This window comes from Cryptomeria japonica, chromosome 6, assembly GCF_030272615.1.
Source record: "Cryptomeria japonica chromosome 6, Sugi_1.0, whole genome shotgun sequence".
Taxonomy (NCBI): domain Eukaryota; kingdom Viridiplantae; phylum Streptophyta; class Pinopsida; order Cupressales; family Cupressaceae; genus Cryptomeria; species Cryptomeria japonica.
In genome coordinates, this window is record NC_081410.1 from 349,919,077 (window position 1) to 349,937,920 (window position 18,844).

The 18,844-nt window shown below is 36.6% G+C and overlaps 1 protein-coding gene across 2 annotated transcripts; it reads left to right on the forward strand.

The window, feature by feature from the left end:
* Positions 1 to 6,547: 6,547 nt before the first annotated feature.
* LOC131077909 (probable galacturonosyltransferase 13) lies at positions 6,548 to 16,517 on the forward strand. 2 transcript variants are annotated; one of them, XM_058015503.2, is made up of 7 exons: positions 6,588 to 7,709; positions 7,804 to 7,845; positions 7,976 to 8,031; positions 8,496 to 8,651; positions 14,619 to 15,206; positions 15,495 to 15,797; positions 15,917 to 16,517. In XM_058015503.2, exons 4-7 carry the CDS (start codon positions 8,499 to 8,501, stop codon positions 16,199 to 16,201), a joined length of 1,329 nt encoding a protein of 442 aa, XP_057871486.1. In that variant the 5' UTR covers positions 6,588 to 7,709; positions 7,804 to 7,845; positions 7,976 to 8,031; positions 8,496 to 8,498; the 3' UTR covers positions 16,202 to 16,517. The 2 variants fall into 2 exon arrangements, with proteins under 2 accessions (XP_057871484.1, XP_057871486.1); XM_058015501.2 differs by having other exon boundaries at positions 6,548 to 7,845.
* Positions 16,518 to 18,844: the final 2,327 nt, after the last annotated feature.

The following is an 18,844-nucleotide window of genomic DNA, read 5'->3' on the forward strand; positions in this document are numbered from 1 at the left end:
GATGTTCTCTTCAAAATCATGGGGGCTTTTGGTTTTGATGATAAAGTAATCAAAATAATCAGAGAATTGATCACTACTCCTATGTTCTCTATCCTGATTAATGGATCTCCTACAAACTTTTTTAAAACTTCAAGAGGGCTCAGACAAGGAGATCCCATATCTCCTATCCTTTTTACCATATTGGCTGAAAGTATGAGCAGATTGATTCATAAGTCGAAACAAAGCAAAACTATCAAAGGTCTTCAACCTTCCTTCGCTAATGTTTTTTGCACTCATCAACAATTTGTTGATGACACTATCCTCATGGGATATTCTTCGGTTAAGGAGGCTGATGCCTTCAAAACAACTCTTAACTCCTATGCTTTGGCTACTAGTCAGCAAGTCAATTGGGACAAATCGGCTATGTACTTCCTCAATACTCCGGTCACAAGACAACAGAAAATTGCTAAAATTATTGGGTGCAAAGTGGAAATGCTCCCTTCCACCTATCTGGGCCTTCCCTTGGGGTTAGTTCCCCCAAATTCCTTCTGGAATATGCTTATTGATAAAATTAATAAAAGACTTGCTGGATGGAAAGGCTCAATGTTATCTTAGGCTGGGAAAATGCAGCTCCTTCAAGCTACTCTTCAAAATCTCCCTATTTATGCACTCAGCCTGTTTGGTATCCCGACTAAATTTGCTAAAGCTATGGAAAGAATCCAGAAGAGATTCTTATGGTCAGGAGTGGAAGAAAAAAAGAGAATACCCTTGGTTTCCTGGGACAAAGTGTGTAGACCAAAGAACAAAGGAGGGTTGGGGATTAAAGCTCTAAAAACCTTTAACAAAGCTCTTCTTGCTAAATAATTATGGAGAGCCTATGATACTAAGAAATATTGGAATCAAATTTGGTTTGACAAATATATTCAGAATCAGACTATCCAAGGGATCCTTAACTCTGAAGATATCCCTACTAGATCCTTCATCTGGAATAGCATTACCAAATCCATAAAAGTGGCAAAAGCTGGGGCTGGATGGGTCCTTGGAAAAGGTGATAGAATAAGGTTTTGGGAAGACCCCTAGATGAAGAATGAAGCCCTTTATGATCAAAACAATAGTCAAATTATTGCGGAGTGTAAAAGTAGGTTTGGGCTTATGGTATGTGACTACTGGAAGGAGGACAAGTGGGTTAAACTTGATGACATCCATTCTGGATTTTCCTCTCTCCAGAAGGAGTTGCTGTCCTTTTCCCCTAACAAAGGCTATGATGATGTTTTCCTCTGGAAAAGTGATCCTAAAGGTGAATTTACGGTTGCCTCCGCCTATAAACACACATTTTCTCAAACCAGCAATCCCATTTGGAGTAAAGTTTGGAACAACATTCTGATACCTAAAGTCAACATTTTCTTTTGGCTTACCTCTTGTAATAGCACCCTTACTCTTGACAATTTAATCCGAAGAAGTTTCAAATTCCCTAATAGATGTGAGCTATGCCAAAAGGAGGGGGAATCAGTTGATCATCTCTTTTTTCACTGTTGCTTTACCTGGGAAATTTGGTGCAAAATGTGGGAAAAATGGAAAGTTAATTGGGTCATGAACAAGAGCATCAAGGATATTATTTGGCAATGGAATTTTCCAACCAAATGCCAAATCATCAAGAACCTTTGGTCCTTGACCCTCCCCATGATTTGCTGGGGCATCTGGAAAGAAAGAAATAATAGGATATTTAGGGAAGCTAAGTGTAATACTTAGGTGGTCTTTGAAAAAATATGCAGGGCTATAAAGGAAAACATCAACATTCCTCACAAGAATAATCAGCAATGGTCTATTACTGATATGAATGATATGGAAAGAGACATCCTCACTGAATGGAACCTAATGCATAAGGTCTACAAATCGAAAAATAAGAATAAGAGAGATAACATTGTATGGCAATTTCCTGAATATGACTGGATAAAGGTCAATTTTGATGGGGTTGCTAAAGGGAACCCTGGAAAGGCTGGTGGAGGAGGAGTTATTAGAGATGCTCAAGGAATTTGCATTACTGCTTTTGCTTCTCCTTTGGGGGTCCAAAATAACCATGTGGCTGAAGCTCTGGCAATGCTAAAGAGCCTCTAACTAGCTCAGGAATTCAAATTCCAAAAAATTTGGCTTGAAGGGGACTCTTCAAACATCATACAAGCCCTCAAAGGTACATGTTCTGTTTCCTGGAATATTACCAATTTAATTAAAAATGCTAAAGATATTCTAAAAATCTATGTTAGCGTTAGTATAACTCATACCTTTAGAGAGGGCAATAAGGTTGCGGATATCCTTGCTAATGAAGGGGTCAATTTGGAGAAGGATGTCAAATACATTGGAGAAACTCACATCAAACGGGAAGTTAGAGAGCAATTATACTTTGATCGCATCAATGGGTCAAGTTAATCTCATGATTAATTTTTGGGGAATGAGTTCCAAAGATAGACTTTGGGGGCGGATTAATTGTTAGATTATGAGTGTTTTTCGGCATTATATCCAAGATCATATGTGTGTGAAAGATTATAGTAATAATAGCTGGGTTTGTGCGGCTAGAAGCAGCAATTTCAAAACTACGAAAGAGTCTTTACACGGGAAGCCCAAAAATAACAAGCTTTCAGAGTTTTATCTGCGGATTGAGAATTGCAGCAGTGGGTATCTTTACTTGAAGCTCAGAATGGGCGGTAATCTAAACATGAACGAGCCTCCAGGATGTGAGAATTGGAAGAGTGAAAGAAAGGTTTGGAGAAGGCTCCATAGACACGGTTTCACTGACTATATGGAAAAGTTTCACGGAAGTAGAAACTCTGTGTCTTACGGTTTTGCTAGAAGCTGGAGTAACAATAGAGCCACCCCGTTTGGGGAGATTTGGCAAATCGATGAAAACTTGATTGCAGAGGTCACAGGGCTCAAGACGGAGGGGACTAAATTCTACAGGGATCGGAAGTATGCAGCTGAAGCTTTCAAAAAAATTTCGAAGATGGAGGATGAGAAGGGCAAGCTTGCGAAGAAGGACAACATCTCCTACTACACTCCCTAGCAGGTAAAGCCTTTCTGGCAAAAAGTTCTTAGGACTTTAATGGAATATTTGACTGTGGATGGCAGATTTACAAAAAATTATAACTATCATTTCGCTATCCTGAACCATTTCTGTCATGGGGCTAAAATTTCCTTGCCCTTTTATTTAGCATCCTCTCTAAATGAGAGCCTTGCAGACCATGCTAAATAGCCTAATTCTTATCCTTTAGCCCACCAGGGGCTCATTTTGCTGATATATGAACATATTAAGGAAAAGGCTAGGGCTACCAAGGATGATCCTTTGATCATTAACGCTCATATATCTGAGAGTTGCAAAGACTCTAACTCGAATGGGGATCAACCCAACACCCCTACCCATAAAAAAAGGAAAGTTGAAACAGAGCATGAAGAAAAGGAGGTGCATTATGATGAAGAAGAGGAAAAGGATAAGGACACTGATACTGAAATGGAGCTAAACAAGGATGAGAACTTTGGTGAAGGGGAGGAAGGGGGTAATTCTGAAATCCCTCACTCTAACCCTAAGGGTTCGGAAAGCGAGAATGAGGCACTGAATTCTAAGGAGTATGACAACCCTAACGCCGAGGAGACCAAACATGGCAAGGACTCTACAGACACCATCTTGGACACCGCCTGCAACTGCACTCTTGAATTCTTCAATTTCCAGAAATGGGTTGTTGAAAACATCACCAGTATGCAGGGTAAGCAAAGGGAGTTGGAAGATAAGATTAATAAGCTGATTAAGATGTCTGACTCTGGGAAACAAAATGAGGATATGGAAAACAGTGAAGCAGAGGAGGAAATGGAAATGGAGGATTGGTTGGAGAAAGATCTGATTAAAGGGGACCTGAAACATTTGGAGGATTTTATTAGAACTATGAAAGAGCAGGTGGAGGAGGACAAAGACAACGTCAACACCCGGATTGCCCGTAATGAGAAGGCTTTGAAAAGCCTTATGAACCACAGCCTCCAGGTCCTTAAAGTTTCTTCCCAGAATATGAACGCGCTGGTGGATCATTTGGAAAAGAAAAATCAGGACAAGAACCTGGTAATAATTGAAGATGTTCCAACTTCCAGCCCTACCCACCAGAACCCTAGGCGCAGAACTAGGCAGACCACTATTGAGAGGGACACCAAAATGAAAGAGAGTCAGATTAGATAGGAAAACAATGACTTGAGGGAAGCGGCCAAGGCGATGATGCTCTTGGTACAGAATGCTGAGGAAACTATGAAGAGTTTTTAATTATCTTGTAATGCTGGGCTTGGGGTCAATTTCTTGCTGGCCTCTTGCTGTCCTTTTCTCTCCTGCGGTTTTTTTGCTGGTCTTTTGCATCTATCTTGTTTTGTTTCCTTCTTGAATATCTTTTGAATGTAATCGAGTTTCGGGTCCCTTAAAACCTGTTTTTACTTAATCAAAAACAAAAATCAGAATTAAAGGTGTAGGGTGTCGGGTTCACCAAAATGTAGTGTGGAAAATTGATTTAGGGTTTGACAATATAGAAGGGGGAAACCACTAAATCGATTTTCACTTAGGACCATTACATTCAAAAGAGGAAGGGAGTCCACTAGATTCAATCACTAATCAGATAAGGATTTAATACTAAATGGATTGAATTAATTTTGGGTTTCCTCTTTTATAAATTGAAATGTTGAAACCAGGTAAAGTGCTAAAAAATGAAGGTAAAACTGAGAAAACAATGAGCTAGATATGCGAGATTTTTGCATGCACTTGGATCTGAGTAGTATAAGCCAAGTCAGATCTAATCCTCGAAAAAGCTTCTAAAAAGCTGAGACCATGATGCGTCACAACGGTCCTCCGAACCTTTCACATGCCAAATGGGGATGATTCATTTTTGTGAATAAAGCTTATTCCGAAGAGTACAACTTTGTACCTATTTCCTGCACACAAAAAGAAAGGGAAAAAGGTTGGGAATAGGGGTTTGCCTAAGACAAACCTTGGTTTGGAATCAACTTTGAATGAAATATTGCAAATACTTGAAATAAATGATGGAATGGTATACCTTAGATCTCCAATGACTGATAATGATGCTTTGCTTCTTGAATGTAATCACATATGTTGTATGAAATGGCATGAACATGACAAAACCTTAACACACACATGCTTGCAAATGAATAACGTAAAGTTGCTCCACAATGGATAGATGAAGAACATGTAGCCTATGAATGCTCGATGATGAATACTTCAATGCTTGAATGCTTGTGCTCCCAATTTCACCTATCACGAATGTATATCCAAATGAGAGGGGAAAACCTCTTTATGTACTTGCTCGTCATCAAACAAATTAATTTCATGACATAGGCCGACATGAAGCAAGGTTTCCTACTCAAATTTGGGATAGGGCAAAGGGTTTAAATTGGGGCCCAATTAGGGAGGACCATGGCGTGGTGCCATGGTCCCAATGAGGACCAGGGATATTTGGACCAGGGTTAAGGTGCGATGCAAGGTGGAATGTGATATTGATGCCAACACGCCATGGTCCCAATGAGGACCAGGGATATTTGGACCAGGGTTAAGGTGCGATGCAAGGTGGAATGTGATATTGATGCCAATTTTGCATGGTACAAGCATAAATGGGTCCCGATTAAGCACGAGGATGAGAACACTAAGGTAAGGGTCCCAAATGCGGTCAAAATTGCAAAGGTTGCAATTTTAGGATGCTACAACTAGTAAAGTTGCACTTGAAGTTGCTCATCTCTAGGAGTTGTTGGACTATTGAAGGAATGCCCCTTGCATTGTTGCTCAGGTTCCTCTCGACTCCACTTCTCCTCGTGGGCATAGCCACTCTCTAGACTAGACATCAAGGTAATTACAGGTCTTGCTCTCATGGTCTAACTCCTTGATTCTGCTACTAGTGGAGGATGGTATCAACCCTTGTGTTTGCCTTCTCGACAGAGCATTAGTTGGCTAGGCACTAGCAAATTTCCCCATGTGCCACTTGCCATCTCTTTGGTCCACATTCAGTTGCCCCTAGAAGAGAAACCAAATGATAATGACCCTCCTTTGCAAGGAATTACTTTAATTGCTTATTTTATGTCAAACTTGACCCGTTTTTATTCTTTTGTTTCTTAAGACTAGACCCTTATGATAAGACTCATGAATGTCCCTTTCTACTACATTTTTATTTGATATTATACTATTTTTTAAATTAATACAAAGCTAAATAAAATTTATTCATAGAAAATATGAAAAAAATAGTATTTGTCTTCCTTAAAAAATTCTAAATAACACTAATAAATAAAAAAACTATGATTTCTCATTTCTTGTATTTGGGGGTGTTGGAAAGATTTGCAATGAAATTTGAAAGGTTAAAAGAAATCATAAGATTGAGATTTGCATGACTTCCAAAATTCAAATAGGGAAGGAGAGCAATGGGGTAAACTATTATAGCATAACTCCAAACGAAAGACAACCACTTATGATGGGCACGTGCGATCTCCGCGTCTGCTCCGCGTTAAAGAAATCATAAAAAGTTTTAAATTTTTTTTCCAAATTATACAGAAATTTTCTGGAACCCAACAAAATAAAAGAGTCGACCGGTTAAAAGCATTGGCAACTGGCAAACCTAAAGGTAAATGAAATTGAAAAGAAAAACAAATGAGAAAAGGAGGTTTTTTAACTCGCTATAATTGTAAGAGGCAAAAACGCGAACCGAATTTAACCATGCGGCCAAACAAATTTGTTTCCTCTTCTTGGAATTGAATCCATATCGGCAAGAACACTGCCTGTAGCAGAACAAAAGCTTCCCTTGAGGTCTGGGTTGAGATTCATTCCAAAAAAATTGAATCAGATCTCATCACAGAGTTAACTAAATTGCATAAATTTTGCCACTTCATTTTAATGTAGAAAACAGGCGCAATGGAATTCTCATTTCTCGTATCAACATCAATGGAGTTGCATTGATCAATAAAATAACAGCAGAGTCTTTGATCGTTACAGACTGGTTTTTGCGTGCATATGAACTGAGTAAGACCAGTACAGTAACTTGGTGACTTATAATCAAATGTACCATATCTACTTTGGCTTTGTTGACCTTTGTTGCATGCCAGTTTTGACTGTGGAGCTACGGAAACTGAGTATCACTGTCGTCTGATGATGAACACTAATGTTGCTGTGTTATTGTATTGGTTTTAAGTGGAATTTGATGTTGTAGGTATAAATGGGCAAGTGGGTAATCGGAAGAAAACAGATTCCTTATGCCCTGGTCATCAAAAAACAGTATTTGTATTGCCGCATTTGCAGTTTTTAAACGAGATCGTGATTCCGAAATAGATTGATTGCCTCTGAGCTGCCAAGGTTTACAAAGAAGGCATAAAACCGAGATTTCAATACTTGTGCATTGTACCCACTTGTTGAGTCGGTCTCAGGACTTGGGAGGGGATCTGAAGAGGAAAGTGACCCACCGTGCTTTCCAATGAAAAAGAAAGGCCATGAGTTGAATAAATACCGTCTTGACACAAATTTGAGCTCTGTTTCCTAGATCTGCAATAAGCAATGAAAGGAAGCATGGGGTGTGGCAGTGATATGGTGTTTGAGGGAGAGATTGGATGGTAGAATTTGTGTGTTTAAGTGAGAAGATCTCACAATGCAGGTCCACATATCTCCTAGCATGGGGCAAATCACCATCTCGGCTACAAATGGCTTCCTGGACTTTACAAAGGTTAAGGGTGCTGCACGCCATATTTCCTATAGAAGCATTTTCTATACTGTATTGATTCTAGCCTTCCTTTTACCTTTCGTCTTTATTTTAACAGCATTAGTTACACTGGAGGGGGTCAACAACTGTTCCTCCCTAGGTAAGTAATAAATATTCCTTCAGAAATTGCTTTGATTTCGATGTGCTCACTCCTTGTTTTTCCGTTCTTTTTCGGCTAAGATTAAGATAATGTGCAGGAAGTCACTTTTGTTTTTTTTGCCCTTGTTTAGATTGCATTGGCAGAAGATTAGGTCCGAGGCTTTTGGGGAGAGTAGATGTTTCTCCTGTAAGTTCTAAAGATTCTCTACCACTATCAATTATATTGTGTGCCAATATTTTGTTTGAAGGAAAATCTCAGAAAACAATCTCTTACGCTGAAACAAAACTATATACTCATGGAATAGGCAGTATTTTCCTATGCGTGCCCTTGCTACTTAAGACGTGTGATAAAAATCTCTACTGGTGTAGAAAACCAGGGTAAAATATCAACCCAATTTGCATAATTGTAACGGAGAGTGATCAATGTTTTTTGTGTGAGTGCCAGAGCTTGTCTCTTAAACTTTCAGCACATTTATGCTGTTCATATGCACGGTGTATTGCCGGGGATGCAAATGTGCTTCATTCTACTTTGGTTACTCGCTTTTGTGGGGCATGCTTGAAGTTGATTAGGTGTTAAACGATCAATTTGTTTCTATCCTGGGGTTTCTGCATTTATTGGAATCTAAAACTAGAGTATGTGGCATTTTGCAGAGAATGGGAAGAGAAATATACCAACTTCTCTTACAGGCAAGCAATGAAGCACTTCCAGAAGGATTAACAATCCCAGAATCATTCCCTGATCTCATTACTGATATGAAGACGAATCCATATGATGCTAAGACATTTGCTTTGAAGATGAAAGCAATGGTATGTTTTAAATTTATCTATATTATTTTTTGGAGGTTTTCACATGCACTTATTTGTCATTTTTTTGTTCTCTGATACATTCTATTATTAACATAAATGACCAGGATATATAGAATCTTTCTCTGTTTTAAAATTATGTTTGATCAATTGACAGTTAATTTTTGTTCAATGTGCTGGACCTTAATACCAATCTGAATTACTGGGTTGCAATTAATGGATCCAACCTAGAAGGAGACAGAAAACAAATATTTCATATACAACAGATCCGAAAGGACTGATGTATGTGTTAAATGTAAAATCTATACTATCAAACCACAAGTTGTAGTACAGAGGATGATTAGAATCACACTTCATAGTGAGGAATAGTTACACAAAGAATATAGGGAATGATGCTTTTAATTTATCATTAGTGCTCAATAAAGTGCTTACGGGGAGAACCTATCATAAATCGACACCCTTAAGTCAACATTGGAAATACAATTTGAAGGACCGACAGTTGTTGGTTAAGACACAACCATTGGTCTAACCACCCACAACCATTCTATAACGTGCTCTACCTAAGCTGACAAATGTTAACAATATAACAAAGTGAACACAAAACATTTATCAACTGTAACTTATAACAATTGGCAGAATCATTTTCTGCTGAATCCTCCAGTCCTGAAACTTAAAGAACTTTTTCTTCTATATTATAGTTCTATAAGACTAAACGATGAACAGAAATCACAATGTTGGAAACAACTCTTTACACAATTTTAACTTCAAAATCCTTGACCCTTGACCCTTGACCAGATCTCTTCATTCTAAGTAATTGGGTCCTTGCAGAATCAACCCTGTCACTATACTGAATGGGAGAGGGATTGGGAGTGGCTTGGGGAAAACCACATATCCACAGGGTACCTGGGTTGTTTCTGACTATTCCCAGGACTGGAGAACCCATGCAATTTTTTTTTTTTTTTAAATCAATTATAAAACCAAATTTTTAATATCCCTTGAAGCAGAAGTCAGAACTATCGACATCTCCTTACTCCCCTTGCATGGCTCCTGCAATGCATTGTTTGGCCATCTTGTTTATATCTGCAACGTCTCTTAATCAAATGAATAAAGACTTTATGTGAATCATCTATCTCGAGCTGTGTTCTCTGCAAGTATTTGAATCTGAGAATGATCGATTAGAAAGTCACAGTTATAGGAATGTTTTGCATGTAACAGGATAGATCATAACAGTTTTGAAACTGTTTCATATCTTGCCACATTGATAACAAATAAGCAGGCATAATTGCAAGCAGAGGATAAAATATTTTTGTTGTTTAATGTGCACAAAGTTAATTGTTATAAAGGGCTAGACTTAAGTTTAATATATCATGATGTTTTATCCTCTGCTTACCTGGGAAAAAGAAATTGCCATACGAGAAAATTCAAACCCTACTTGATCCCATATCCAAACTGGCAACTTAGCCTCCAATATAGGGATTAACAGAAACTTTAGATATAATACCAATGTAAGTATCATTAAACCCGTACAAAGGAGTTCTCCAAGACGATCATGTTTGTTCTTTACTCAAACTTAGATATCACAAAAATAAAGTTAATTCCAGTTGTATGACGTTATTCAGTGTATTATCCCTTGCCAATTTACAAAAAGAACAATTCCCATATCTCCAAGTACAACCATCCCAGCAGGGAATAGGCTTGCTCCAAGTTCTGTAATACATCCTAGGGGGATTTGTCACATACATGGGATGTTTCAAAAACGTTACACAACAGCATTTGGCAACTGAGAGTGCCAATTAACCGTTGAAATTTAACTCTTAATGATCCTTTAATTTGGTTCTTTAGTTATTTAAAATATGTTCTATCCAGCAAATGGATAAAAAAGACACCACACAAACTGAAACAGGGAAAAACAGTGTTGTGTGGGTGGCCGTTCCATAGTTGCATATTTTTCATATGTTGCCAAGGCCTTTGTCATTTATGGGTTATATTGTTTCATGTAAGAAACTTTTCTTTATTTCTATGCAATGCAAATGGAGATGTAGCATCTCCTTCATTCCATTTCATGAACATGCCATTGGTTTTCTCCAGGTTTTGGAGTCATCTACAACATACTGTTGCATGTAATAATACGGACTAATAATTTTGGAACTTGTGTTTAACAAAATGATATACATATGTAGTAATAATGGTTTTGAACCAAGTGAGCCAACTTTTCTCTTCTTCCTTTGATCTTCTGTATTCTTGTTCGACATTATCAAATTTAATAGATCTTTTGATTTATTAATTCTTTCGGAGCCTTGCAAGATACATGTTGACTTGTAATTGGTTATAATATATTTTCTTTTCACTAGTACGATAATGTCAACTATTGATTGCTTGCAGATTTGTGCGTAATATTTTACAATGTCATACCATTCCATGTTTGTAAGCAACCCTGTTATTTTGCTAGAAACAGTAGGTGCAGATTCAATTCCTATTCATCGAAGGATACAATGTCTTACACATGTACTAGAAAGTAAAGGTCTGTGTATATATATGCTAAAAACTTAAAATTGTTCTTTCCTTGATTGAAACAGATTTATAAAGATATATTTGCTATTGTGAGAGACCAAGGGACGTCCCTAGAAGATAATTTTTTCAGATTTTATCTTAAATTGCATAGTCTAGCTGTTTATCTCGTTTCTGATGTGGTCCTGGTACTGGTTCAAAACTCCTAGAAAATTCACTTTTCGTTCAGTTTGGTTCCAAAGGCATAGCTGAAATGAAATTAACACCAAATTTAGTAGTTTAACATGACCTCATACAGCACTTGCTCTTCACCCTCTTCCTGCCCTATTTTTCTCTGCGATATTTATTTTTTTCTACTTCGAAAATGGTTAAGATAGTGGATCCTTGTTTGGCCATGGATGGATTATTCATTATCAAATTTTTCAGAAGTTATCAAGGTTAAACGTTTCCTAAATTTGCTACAAAAAGGTTGCTTATGTTGACATAAGTTTGTATAGCATTTTTTAGTCACTGGATTTATCTAATTTATAGTAAGAAACATTACTTGTAACATCTGATTGAAACTCATGACTGCATTAATCAGATTCTTGCCATTCAAACTTTGCTAAGTATTTCAAGTATATATTTATTTCCGCACTCTTTCTATTCGTCATAACTTAGAAACATGGAATGTCATTGCTTGTTGATAGCCACAACTTTATATAAACAAATATTGCCTTATGTCAATGCGCGGGGTCTCATAGCTAGGAAAGTTACCATCCCTCAACCATTATGCTTTTTATCTGGTGCTTGTCAATTTTTATCATCCTTATGAATTAAGCTGTATGAATATAAAGATGCATGAGGATTATAACTATTTGTATTGGGTGCATTATATAGCTGACAATCTGTGACAGTCTCTTGATGCCTATTGGCAGACAGCAGCCAGACAAAGGGTCAAATCATTTAGTTTGAGAGAGATGAGTGATGAATGTGCCTTTGATTCGCCAAAGAGGTTTAAATGGCATGCTTAAAAGGCCTTTTGAACTGATCACATTAAATGCTGTCGAATGTAACAAGCTGAATGCCTTTTGAACATACATGTCAAATGTCTCTACCAGAAATCAGCATCAGAAGAATGGCAATCTATGATCATTTTACTTGAGTAAGCACTGTGCACAACTTCTCTGTAATTCTCATAGGCCCCATTTACAATCTTTTCACCCATTATGATATGATCCAAGTCAGTGTAATGCAAATTTCTTTTGAAGACAAAAATAACAGCATTTTCCATGGATAACATGATTAAGCCTGTCTTGGCCATCTAAAATACCATGATTAGCCCCAGAAACTATTGACATGTGTTTTAGTGTGCTTAGGGTGCTGATGTGACGGCATAGATTCCTTGCCTAGTAAATTATTCACATATGTACATCTGGCTATCATTCTACCTAGATCATAAGCATATACTTCAGTGATATCTTCTGTCTCACTTGGGTTTATGGCCATTTTAGAACATCCAACAAAAGTAGTTTAAGACCATATTAGTGATGTTAAAATTTATAGAAATCATGATCCAAGATTGAACAGTGACAACTTGCAATCCGACTTCAAGAAAATGTTTATTGTCATTGAAATGTATGTCTTGTTTGATACTGTCCTCTTTGCTCAGACCTTTGAATGTCATAACTCATATGACATATCCAATTGCTTTGCACATCTGTTTTTGTTTAGTAAAATCTCTTTGATAAATTGAGTGGCACACTTTAAAATTTCATAACTCAAATCCAATTGCTTTTCACATCTGTTTTTGTTAAGTGGAATCTCTTTGTTAAATTGAGTGGCTTATTTGTTGTGTGAGAATGATCTAATTATTTTTAATTTCCTTAATACATCTTCCAATTTTCCTATCAAGCTTTGTAGTTCTAAAATCTGGTATTCATTGCTTGTCTTACCTAATTCTCATATTTTTTCTTTTTTGTACTTCAGACATGACTCTAATTTTGTGTGGGCATCTCTTGTGCTATTCTCCCCATGGTTTTTCCTTGATGCCTATCTGTTTCCATGCTTATTCTCATTTGCCTATGTTCTTTCACTTAATGCTTTATATCTTTCATGTATGTCTTCTTGATCTTCTAATTGCTTTTGATTTTTTAGTAATTTGGCACTTAATTTGGTACCTCTCATGCATGATGAGATCTATATTTAATTTTTCACTTGAGTCTAAGTTCATACAAAGAGACTTATTTACCAGCATTTATCTATCAATGGCTGTAGGTGAAACACTCATATTCATAACTGAGATTATAATTCAATCTTATAGTGCCCAAGAAATATAGGGCACTTGAAATAGCAAAAACTATTGGCAGCGTTGTTGTTCATACAAGTACTAATGGATGGAAATATATTTTTTGCAGATTATATTACACTATTTACAACTTATTACATGTTGAGCAATTTCAATAACAAAAGTAATTCTCCAGATAAAATACAAACTCATAAAATACCAATGGTTGCCATGAAGGTTGCCAAAATGTTTCAAAACCTAAGAAATAGTGGAGCCTCCATGTGTAGTTGTCATTTCCCATAATTATCACTCCATTCTTTTTATTTTTGTTAATCGTAGGTCGTGCAAATGTTTGCAATAATTGGCACTCTTGTGTCTGGGGATATGATACTCTGCCAACACTTGGTTATAATTGGCAGGGGATATGATACTCTGTGCCAATGCTTGCAAATAATTGGCATTCTTGTTTTGTATTATCAGTTTGCATAAAAACTGCACTGCATTTACTTCAAGCAGTTCTTCTTGGTGAGATCTATGGACAAGCAATTATACTTAGCTTCTTATATCTGAAAGTTTTCCAACTCTGCTAGTGGATATGCATATTTACATTTGTGGTTGAAAGGATGTTTATTAGATTTTTTTCAAAGCACTTTGTTTTGCATATTCTTTTATTATAATTAAAAAATTTGCAATTATGCAAACAAAGTGTCCTGTTTATCTGCAATAAATGGATGGTGTGACCAGTAAAAATCGCAAGAGCAATTTATTTTTCTTTCAGGCTTTTAATACTCTGTTATCAGCAATTTATTTGATCACACTTATAGTGTTTGTTAGCCTCGTTGAGGTCCTCTGAAGCTTGTTATCTTTTTGGGTAATTGGCAGCCTACTACCTATGATCCGTGTCTGTCAGGAATGTTTACCTAATGAAATAATCAAATTTCTTACATGTTTATCCTAATCATAATTGGTTAAGTTTGTTAGAATTTTTGGCATTTCCCTTAGAAAGGATTGGGCCCATGAGATTACCTAGAAGGGTCCAGCTTCTAAAATGAATGGATTAATCATGTCTTTGGTTAATGTGATTGTTGCTTATGAGTCTATGACCTATATAACGAGAGAAAAAATATATGATTTTTGCTGCAGCCAAATAATTTAATATCTGACTCACACACATGCAAACTGTATGGATTATTCAGGTACAGCAGATGGAACAGAAGGCCCGGTCAGCAAAACTGCAAGAATATTTGTACAGACATTTTGCATCAAGTGGTATTCCAAAAGGCATGCATTGCCTCTCTCTAAGGCTGGCCGATGAGTATTCCTCCAATGCACATGCCCGGAGGCAGCTTCCCTCTCCTGAATTAGTTCCTCGGCTTACGGACAACTCATATAATCACTTTGTTGTGGCGACTGACAATGTTCTTTCAGCATCTGTGGTAGTCTCATCAGTTGTGAAGAATTGTGCAAAGCCTGAAAAGATAGTATTTCATGTTATTACAGATAGGAAGACTTATGCAGCCATGCATGCGTGGTTTGCTTTGCATCCTCTCCCTCCTGCAACTGTGGAGGTAAAAGGTGTGCACCAATTTGACTGGCTGACAAAAGACAATGTCCCTGTATTGGAAGCCATGGAAACTCATTTTGAAATAAGAAGATACTACCATGGTGACCATGCAATTGGAGCGAATCTTAATGATTCCCCAAATGTTCTAGCTGCAAAACTGCAAGCACGAAGCCCAAAATATATATCAATAATGAACCATCTTCGAATATATCTTCCAGAGGTGAGCATATTCTTTAAATTGCTTAATATTGGCACGAGTTTTTGTTCTTGTTTCTTTCAATTAATATATTTTCAGAATCCCTCTTTTTTATTTAGTATCATGCTATAGTTGCTTTCAAACATGTCCTAGCTTTTGTTTCATTATGGTTACTTACACAATGTTTCTTGGATTGTACTGGTTAATTTAATATATTTTTTTCCCATTTCCTAAAAATTGGTTGAAATGTGGAGAAACCATGTTACTTTCAAATCAAATTCTTATTTCTTATTGACTGCACATTGATAACAGCTTTTCCCAAATCTTCGGAAGGTCATTTTTCTGGATGATGATGTGGTAGTTCAGCGTGATTTGTCTCCACTGTGGGATATTGATCTTGCAGGCAAGGTCAATGGTGCAGTAGAAACATGTAGAATTGCTGACCCGTGGGTTAGGTCGAAGACTTTCAAAACATATCTTAATTTCTCTCATCCTCTTATAGCAAAGAATTTTAACCCAGACCAATGTGCATGGGCATATGGTATGAACATTTTTGACTTGCAAACCTGGAGGAGAACAAACATCAGAGAAGTTTATCATCATTGGCTGAAAAAGGTAAGTTAATTGCTGAACCTAAGCTTACAGTCTCAGAAACATCATTCTTTAGTAGTTTCTCTACAGATATGAGCATTCAAATTTGAGATCTGTTAAAAATATCATCTTAAATTTTGCAGAATTTGAATTCAAAATTGTCACTCTGGCGTTTGGGCACTTTACCGCCTGCATTAATTGCATTTAATGGCTATGTCCATCCCATTGATCCTTCTTGGCATGTTCTAGGATTGGGGTATCAATCCAGAATCAATCAAGATACTCTGCGAAAAGCTGCTGTTATTCACTACAATGGGCAGGCAAAACCATGGCTAGAGATTGCATTTCCGGAGTTAAGACTCTTCTGGACTAAATATGTAGATTACAATGATGAATTCATTAGAAATTGTAATATTATGGAGTCGTAGTTTAAGCATTTCCACTCCATTCAATGTATTCACTATTCAAAGTTAGACCAGGCCCGCAATGGGGTCGAAAATGAACTGTGCAGTAATTTTGTCCACCTGCTAGCCAGATAGAGCAGCAGATGGATGAAGGCTCAGTATTAGATGAGCCTATCATATCATTGTTTATATAGATCTATTTTTTGCATCGGGAAAAAGTTCCAAGACGTAGCAAGATAAACTCTTGTTCGAAGATAATTGTAAGCAAGATTTCATTCAAAATTCTATTCATTTGTAACTGTATAATTACGTTCCAATGAAAATATTTTGAAAGTTTGAATGTGCTTTCATCTGTGTAATGCTTTGAGAGATCTGTGAATTCATGTCATTTGATAATAATTTCTCTAGTTCTCACAAAAAGGAAAAAGAAAAAAACCATTCAATTGCAAAAAACGCACTGAAATGATTCTGACTCTTCAGCTCTCATATCTGCAAACAAGTCCTTCCAATACTATGACAAAGAGTAGAACATATAATAGGCTCTGCTCTGCACTCATCAAATAACATATAATAGAACAATATGTTAAAACTTAAAACAAAGAAGATAGAGAGATCAGCAGCAACTTTGACAGCGTTACATGAGGACTTATTTGAAAGGCTTGATGCTAGTTCAAACGTAACTGATATGAACACCCATATATGCATACACAGGCAAGTTTTGTAGTCCCAGTTGCAACCAGGAGATGAGGTCTAAGCACAAGTTCAATTATTGAACCCACAAGTATCAAAAAGTTTCGGGGATGAGCATGAGTTAATGATGCATTCCTGTGCTCATTTATAAATTGAGGATTAATATGTTTGAATTTTGAGTTTTTGTGGGATTTAACCTATGAGCGGGATTGATATGTTTTTGAAACGAGGGATAGGAAGGAAAATAAATCACCCCTAGAATAGGCAATTATTGTACTATCTCTAGGCAATTATTGTACTATCTAACATCAGAATCCAACTTCCTAGTTGTGTATTTGAAAATGTGTTAATTTTGTGACTCTTGGTCCCTTAGTCTGCTTGGTCTTATAGATGTCATTAAAATTCCTCCATTCGATATTGGAGATTTGTCGATATCTACGAGTGCCACCAGAATTTCTACTTGTCTGAAGAAGAGAATAACATCAGGGGGGCCAGATTATGCTTGGTGCATGTATTAGGGATATGTAAAGTTTGATAAAACAATTAAGACTAGATGCTTGAGCTATGTCAGCAAATGTATTTATGATGAAAGCATATTCCAGGTGAGACCATTTATAATGTTTAACCAGTATGTTGATGCTGAGGAGCAAAACCATTTAAACAATACTTTATTTCTGTTATGCTTAACCAGAAGCAATGGAAAAACATGTATCCTGCTGACTTTTTTGAGGGAAAGGCAAGCCAACCGGCAGAACAAAGCTCGTTTCTGCCCAGGTATAATTTATAAATGCCAATAACACTAAGATCTTAATTACATATGCAAAATTAATCAGACATTTTGAAATTTTTTGCCATGAGTTTTGAAGTGATAGGATTCGGAAGAATTAGGTGAGATTGCAAAATCTCGTGTCTGAAAAAGAGTATGACTCAATGTCACAACCCTGGTACGAAACGCATTATTCATGACTGCGACTGTGTTTTAAATCTGAATGCTAATAATGTTCAAAGTACAACAGAAAATCTGGAAATTTACTTATAAGATTTTTTGGATCATCCTTCTTTATCGGACTGCTCAAAATAATTTTCTACAAATTCTGAGTATACACCCGCATTTATTTCGGAGTTAACCAGATCAGCCAATCCTGAACATCAAGCTAATATTTTCACATAATCAAAATAATATCACTTAACTATAAATTAATCAATCTAAGATAAGTATATACGTCACTGGATAAGAGCCAAAATAAAATAGTCAATATAAGTACTTGAATGTCAACATCAACCAAGTGTCTGTCAGTGACCACAAGGAGAGAAGATTTTATTTGAACACTTTTTTCAGTAACCACATGGCCTAATGTGCTCCATTTAAGTAAGACCCTCCCTTTCAAAGTGTGGTCGTGAATGAGTACTATAGAGAATCAATGGAGTACAATTTTTGAGAATCTACATCAATTCATCTCTCTATATAAAACTCAATGATTAAATATTATTTAACCTTGACCAAGGTTTTGGGGTTTGAGACAATAATTTTGCATATACAATTTTGATAATTAGGATGACAAAACAATTTATGTACTTCTAAATGTTATATATGGGTTAGAGATTACTTTTCCGGAGTTAAGACCCTTCTAGATTAAATATGTACATGTTTTTATGATAGAATGTACATCATTCCATTACAAAAGGTAACATTGTATTTGTTCATTGGAGAATGCAAATGTTGAGTAACAATGTAGTTGTTGATTGAAGAATGGAAATGTTAACAATTTCAAAATTTCATACATTTATGCACTTGTACTTGACTTTTATTCAATGCGCATCATGCAGTCTCAACGCAATTTTGTGCATTACTTAGATTCTAGTCTTCAAGTACCCTTACACTATTCACTCGCATAACATGGCCTTGTACATGGGCATACATGATTTCACTTAGATACACCCAATTTGATATCACGTGTGCCCAAAATCTAATTGCAA